Genomic DNA, 7,108 nt, shown 5'->3' with positions numbered 1-7,108 from the left:
ACGTGTGCCCGCTGCCCCCTCACAGGGCTCATCACTGAGGGCTGACGTCTGCCTGACTGGCGTGGTCCCCGCACTTTACTCCTCATGATGCCCTGGCCGCCTCTTTCTTTTCTGACTCTTTTTTCTCCCTCAGTTTGATCCAAGTGACCCCTACTGACCCACCCCAGATGTGGTCCTCAGCTCCCTTGTGTGGAGAGTGACCCCAGTATGACCACCTGAATGACCTCTGCATGGCACTTCAGCACCCCTAAGTACCCACAGGCACTGGCATCCCATCACAAACAGCCAGCAGGGTTCTGCCAGTCAATGAGGCGGGCACACAGCAGACGTCGGGTGGGCCACCCTGGAAAGCGAGATCACGTCGAGTCGGTCGGCCGGTCAGCTTGAAACACAAAAAAACAAACTTCTGGGAAACTTTTTTATTAAAACATCTGCAAAAATAATTTCAGTAAAAAGATTAGAAAATGACATAAAAGAGTCAGCGAGTGGGCGAGGAGAAGACCTCCAGAGCGGGAAGGCACCGCTGCCGTGTCACATGTCCTCACGTGGAGCGCTCCCGGGGGGCTCGAGTAAGCCGAGGAGCCCACCACATTGCTGAAAGCCGAGGGAGGGTTCAAACAGTGAAAGGAGATGAAGGGGATTGGGGGGGGGAACGCCCCTCATCACGGAAACGGAAAACATAAATACAGGAATAAACTCCGAGAAAATAAAAAGGTCCACTGGGCACACCGCTGGGCACACTTGGTCCCGGTTGGCACCGTAATTCTCGAGTCCTCACAGAGGATTGGCGTCCAAGTCGGCTGCCACCGATCCACGCTAAGGCACAGGCCTCCTCCTCGTCACTGTCACCGCAGTGAAGATGGGGACAAAGGCCCGCTCAGTCCCGTCATTAGTGCATAGAGCTAAATGGAAGTCCTTGGGGGGTCCAGGGCGACGGCACACAAAGCCCCCCTTGGCTCTCCGGAGCCTACGGCCTGCTCAGGGTGGTGTAGACGGGCTGCTCCCAGCCGGCCGAGGGGCTGTGCGCCGGGGGGACCGACAGGCCGTTGAGGATGGGCGAGCCGTAGCCGCGGCGGGACGAGTGGAAGTAGGGGTACTGGTAAATACTGGAGGGGTACCCCGAGTACGGGCTGTAGTAGTTGGGGCTCTGGAGGTCCGTGTAGTCGCACTGGGAGCTGGAGAAGGACACCGCTGTCGAGGTCGGGGTGGACGAGCTGGCGCAGGCCTGGCCGCCGTACCCGCCGTAGTCGGAGGGGGTCGGGGAGTCGTGGGCCTGCTCGCTGTAGTGGCTCGGGCTCAGCTGTTCGGTTTTGATGTGCGGCCTCTGCTGGCCCGGCTCCGAGGACGAGGCGCCACTTTTGTGAGCCCAGGCCTGGACGGGCCCGCCGGTGCCGCTCGAGTGGCCGTAGATGGCACCGTACGAGGCGGCCGAAGAGTTCTGAGCGTGGGCGTGCTCGCCGGACAGCACGGCGTGGCCGTTCAGCGGCAGGTACTGGTCAAACTCGTGGACGTCAAACACGTCCATGTTGCCGATGACCTCGCTGCTGAGTTCCGAGATGTCGACGTTGCTGAAGTCGATGTTCTGACGGCCGCTCTCCACCAGGCGACGCCCCTCGTGCTTCAGGTCCTGCTTGCCCCCGTGGTGGAGGTCGGTTTTAGGGGTGGTGGGCGGAGTGGGTGGGCCGTGGGTCTGACCTGGAGGGAGGGAAAGAAACAAAAAGGAATAAGATAGGACCACCGCCAAGAGCCACGTGCCAAACAAGACCACCGCAGGCCGGTATGTGGGGTGGAGGTCCTTCTGTGGAACCCGTGGTTAAAGAACAGAAAGAAAAAAAAGTAAATTTACGAAAAACAGAAAGAAAAGCAGCGCAAGGAACAAATGGAAAATATTTGAAGGAGACACATGTGAACAATGTGGGGGGGGCAACAGATCAGGTGGGCACAGACAGGGAGGGAAACAGGTGAAAGGCGCCATATAATAACTGGAGGTGATGGATGCTGAATAGATGTGGATGGTCCAGTAAATAAATCTCCATGTAATGACTGATGGGCGCTCTCTAATAGGCGCTATATAATAAATATATCACAGGCATATAAATACAGTGCGGGGGGCTGGCGCCCTGCCTGGGGGTTTGTTTCCTGCCTTGCGCCCTCTGTTGGCTGGGATTGGCTCCAGCAGACCCCGTGACCCTGTAGTTAGGCTATAGCGGGTTGGCTAATGGCTGGATATAAATGTGGATCACGGTATGTCAGAGAGCAGCCCCCCCCTCCAGTCCCCCCCTCGTACCTGCGTGCTCGCTGTGTGGCGCTCCGTCTCCCAGGGCCCCCACGCCCGGCTCCGCCTTGTACACTCCGCCCGCCGGGTGATGGCTGAGTTCGGCCCCCGAGTCCGAGTCGCTCTGGCCGGCTTTGACGCTCTTTCTCCGCCGCGGCTGATATTTGTAATCCGGGTGGTCCTTCTTGTGTTGAACTCGCAGTCTCTCGGCTTCTTCCACAAAGGGTCGCTTCTCGTTCTCGCTCAGCAGGCTGAAGAGGGGGACAAACACAAACCTGATTAGTACGAGGGGTCGGCCGAGACCCTCTGAGACGGCCGCGCGAGTCCTCCTACTCTTCTAGCGCCCTGACGCGGTGCCCGCTGCCCGGTGGTCTCCACTGTGCGCACTAATTCGGTCTTTGCTTGACTTTTAATTTAAATCTGAAGGGAGAATCGCCGGCCGCGCTCTGCGCCTGCGCAGTTCCCACGCTCTGCTGATTTGGACTGTAAAGGGCGCCAGTTGAAGGAAATTCCGTTAAACGGTCACCAGAGTCGGCGGAGGCGGCACAGGACTCGTCCAGAATGCGCCCACAGCCCCTCAGAGCAGAGGCTTCACTGTCCAGGAACACTTCTGGGCCATCGGTTGGCTTGGTGTGGAGAGACACTTCACCTGCCAGGCGGACAAGACGCCAATCGCAGTGCCCAGGCATCGGGCGCATTTGAAATGTAAACAATGGAACCGAATGCAACAAATGCCAAGCTCCGTCGCGTCTTATGCCAGTTTGAAGGCTCCTGGCACTGACTGTAGCAGTTACCAGCAAGTACCGTTAGAAAAATAGCAGACTACATCGAGTGGGGGGGGGGGGGGGGGGGGGGGGGGGGGAACTACATTTATAGATTATAAGATCTGAATCAAGCGCAGAATGAAGATGCCATGCACCTAGCAGAGAGCAGTGCCTTCGTAGCCAGGACGGTCCGGCAGGGCACCCCAAAAGGTCGCCTTCAGAAGGTCGTTCTAGTCTTGCGAGTCTCAAAATGCACTTCGTGTTCCACAGAGAGGATTCCCCCCCTCGGAGCCGCGGTGGTCTGACGAGGACTTCGGTGCAGTCGCAGCGGGCACCGCACGCCAGGAAATGAAAAGGACGTGCAGCTCGGGGTCCCCTTCATCAGCGACACAAGCCAGCGTCTCCCTCGCGATCGCCCGCCCCCTGTAAACGCGAGACACCACACGCCCACCGGGGTCTGCGAGCCCCCACTCACCGCCACAGCTTGCCCAGGGTCTTGCTGAGCTCGGCGTTGTGCAGGTGCGGGTACTGGTCGGCGAGCTTCCTCCGCGCAGCCTGCGCCCACACCATGAACGCGTTCATCGGCCGCTTCACGTGCGGCTTGGACTTGAGGGCTCCGTTGCCTCGCACCGGCATGGGCACGAGTGACCAGTCGTAGCCCTTGAGCACTTGAGACACGGCTTCGCGGATGCAGGCTGGGAAGCGCTCGTCTTCGTCCCCGTCCAGTTTTTTGCTCGTGCCAGGAGCGCGCTGCGAGCCGCGTCCATCTGAGCCCATCGGGGACGACGGGGCATCGGAGTCCGAGTCCTCCTGAGACATGGAGCTGCTGGTGCCAGTCGGGCTGCAAGGGGGCTCGGCGAGGGCTTTGTCGTGCTCCTCTGTCATGTTCAGCATGGGGCGAATCCTCGGCAAGACGAAAGATGCTCGAGCGGCTCGGCACAGGAGGAGGGAGAGCAGAAGGCTTAGAGGAGGCTCATGGGGTGACGCAGGGAATCAGTGGAATCTGCTGACGAGTCCAGATGGCCGAGTGCTGCCACACATGAAGCTCCGCTTTAACTCCAAGCAACGGGGGAAAATTCGAGTAATTTCAACGAATCCAGCGACTGTCGGACGCGACGCTGCCACGGCTCGTCTGCAGCGCAGCGTAAGGAAGTTTCTTAAGGCAACTTTCTCTGACCGCGCCCCCTGCATCCTCATTGGTGGAAATCGCGGGGCGGTGCTAGCGACGGGCGGGGCATCCTTCTGCACGGCCGTCCAAAAATCAGCCGTTTCGGCTCCAGTGCGTCTGTCCGTCTGTCGGTCCGTCTGTCGGTCACTGTCAGCTCTCCGCTTCGCCTCGGCGCCCGAACGCCTTGAGCTCTTAAAAGCGCGGTGGCTTTGGGGACAGTAAAAAAATATGGCGTGTGTGTGTGTGTGTGTGTGTGTGGAAGTCGCCGTGTATTCTTCTTAAAATGTCTTCCCGGAATGTGTGAATGAACAAACGTTTGGCGAGGCTCAAAATTCTATAAAGTCACAGGCTTCTAGGGACCCTGAACGGCATCCCAGTGCTTATCCCGTTTCCATCGGGTTATCCATCCATCCATTTTCCAACCCGCTGAATCCAAACACAGGGTCACGGGGGTCTGCTGGAGCCAATCCCAGCCAACACAGGGCACAAGGCAGGAACCAATCCTGGGCAGGGTGCCAACACATCGGGTTATCATCCTGGTAGATACAGAAGTAGCAGCGGGACCGGGCCACACATCAACAGGCTTTAATTAAAATGTCTTCTATGAGGGTCAAAGTTAGTAAGTGAACAGCTACAGCTGCAAGAACCAATCGATACAATCGAAATATAATCGAATAGCCCAGAAGAAATCACAGCATCGGAGTGTCGGCGACTTGGTGGCGGCAGAGTGACAGGCCTGCACTCAGATCGAGTATCTCTCTAGAGAATATATATATATATATATAAACCGTTCCATGTCGCACACACGGTCCCGTGTAGTCGCTACGGTAACCGGGCGCGCGGCTGCCAGTCAAGGACTCGGTTAGCGCACAGAATGTGGACCTTCGGCACTCGTGTTGTCTTCCTCACCCCAAAGATCTGCCAGTTCAGACAACAGCTCGGCACTGGGCCGGTGTGGGTGACACGGGGCAGCCTGGCCTTCCGCTCATGTCGGTTCCTGCCTTAGAGCTAAGACGCCGCGAGTGGCTCCAGCTACACCGCCTGCGAGGTTTGGAATGTCGTGTTGTTTTCTGTATAATTATTTAAAAATATAAATATCTGTTCTCCAATTAAACGGCTTAAAGTCACCTGACTTGTCCCATAACGTCAAGCTAGGAAAGCAGAGAGCAGAAATTGGATGTGCGCAGGTGTCCACATCAATATAGCGCCTTATTATTGAGAAGACCACCACAAGGCAGAGGTGAGTGCGCGTGCGTGAATTCGAGTCCGGAGGTGCGTTGCCTTTTTTTTTTTAGTTTAGTTTAAATTAAGACGGCCCCGTTTTTACGTTTTCCACTATTTCTATGTGTCTGTGCAGAATGGACGTGGATGGTGTCATCGCAGACGACGGGAGCCATGAGGGTCCAAGAAGAAGACGAAGGAGACCCCGGCCTTCCTTGTATTGCAGTTGTGCCCCGCTGTACTGGACAAGTGGCTTCATATAACGGACGGAGTAAAGCGAATGTCCAGGAGTGTCCGGCCGCGACCCCGCACTCCACAGACAACAGGGGACCGACATTTGAGACAGATGGCACATCACCTCAGCAATTACATGTATGCAAAGCAAGTCAACTAATCGTTTATGAATATGTCCGTCCAGAATGGAAAAGCAAACCGCCAGCTACACCCGCGTCTCAGCTGACGATCCTCAGTTTACACATTCATTGGCATGTCGCCATATACTGGGCTGCCTGCTGGCTAAAGAAGTGAAATTAAATCTGCTGCTTCGGTCTTTACTGCTGTCACCCTACGCAAATATAATAATAATAATAATTAATGTATTTATATAGCGCCTTTCCCACGTTCAAAGCTCTTCACAGAAGTTCAGAAGGAACAACTGGGCAACACAGGTGAGGTAGGCGGCAAAGGTCTTCGAGGGTGGGGTTGTGGCGTTTTGTTAACAAACACTCGGAGTCAATACAATCCCCCCCCCCCCCCCCATAACATCTGTGTGACATCGCGCAATAAAACCATGCAATGCACGTATAGCGGTGGGGAACATAAACCCACAGCCCACCCTAAGTAGACAAGCACCCGCCTCACAGAGCTCAGTACCAATATAGCGCCCTGAGGACGCGTCTGCTATGAAGATCTAAAAAAAAAAAATCAAAAACGGGTTGTTTTCTTAAAGTCAGTAACTTCCTGTACTCGCGTACTTACCGGCGGATTGAGCAACAGGGGGTGCTGTACGGCAGCGGCTCGCCGGTAAAAGGGCTCGTCCTCGTTCAATAAGAGTCATGCACGCGCGCGCGCGCACACACCGGCGCACACACGCACGCGCTTCACTCCTTACAGCGCTGCGCAGACTTGAACGGCAGCGTTCGTGTCCTCGGACGTTCAGGGGCAAAAAGTCCACGAAATGGCAACATTTGAATGTGGAGCAGTCACAGTGCATGCTGTTGGACGTATTGGTGTTTTTGTTTTGTCTGTTATTATATACGCTCCTTTAATAAGAGACAAAAAGCCCATTTTCTTAAAGCTTCTTTATCCTCGCCAATGTAATTCACTTGAAGTGTTTACAGTGCGATACTCTCTGAGAAGATCGAAATGGTCATTGGATTACCTCATCAACAGGCTTATCCCACGTTAAGCCAAATCAAATAGCGCCGAAGGTTTAAGGAAAGAAAATAATAAATATGTCTGGTATAGAGGAATAGGGTGCCTATAGAAAAGCGCTATAAGTCTGTCTATCGATCAATTATATCGCGCCTTTCATCCATCCATCTGTCTATCTATTATATAGTGCCTTTCACATATCTATCTATCAATTATATCGCGCCATTCATCCATCCATCTATCTATCATATAGTGCCTTTCATTTCTAGCTATCCATTATATCGCGCCTTTTATTACATCCATATT

At 55.0% G+C, this 7,108-nt stretch overlaps 1 protein-coding gene across 1 annotated transcript; it reads right to left on the bottom strand.

Annotated features, from left to right (window-relative positions):
• Window positions 1-404: 404 nt before the first annotated feature.
• sox8a (SRY-box transcription factor 8a) lies at window positions 405-4,265 on the bottom strand. The gene is made up of 3 exons (XM_028813982.2): window positions 3,515-4,265; window positions 2,288-2,526; window positions 405-1,695 (listed from the first exon to the last, which is right to left on the bottom strand). Exons 1-3 carry the CDS (start codon window positions 3,931-3,933, stop codon window positions 968-970), a joined length of 1,386 nt encoding a protein of 461 aa, XP_028669815.1. The 5' UTR covers window positions 3,934-4,265; the 3' UTR covers window positions 405-967.
• Between the last annotated feature and the right edge of the window lie 2,843 nt (window positions 4,266-7,108).

This window comes from Erpetoichthys calabaricus, chromosome 11, assembly GCF_900747795.2.
Source record: "Erpetoichthys calabaricus chromosome 11, fErpCal1.3, whole genome shotgun sequence".
Classification (NCBI taxonomy): Eukaryota; Metazoa; Chordata; class Cladistia; order Polypteriformes; family Polypteridae; genus Erpetoichthys; species Erpetoichthys calabaricus.
This window is presented reverse-complemented; position numbering and strand designations above follow the sequence as displayed.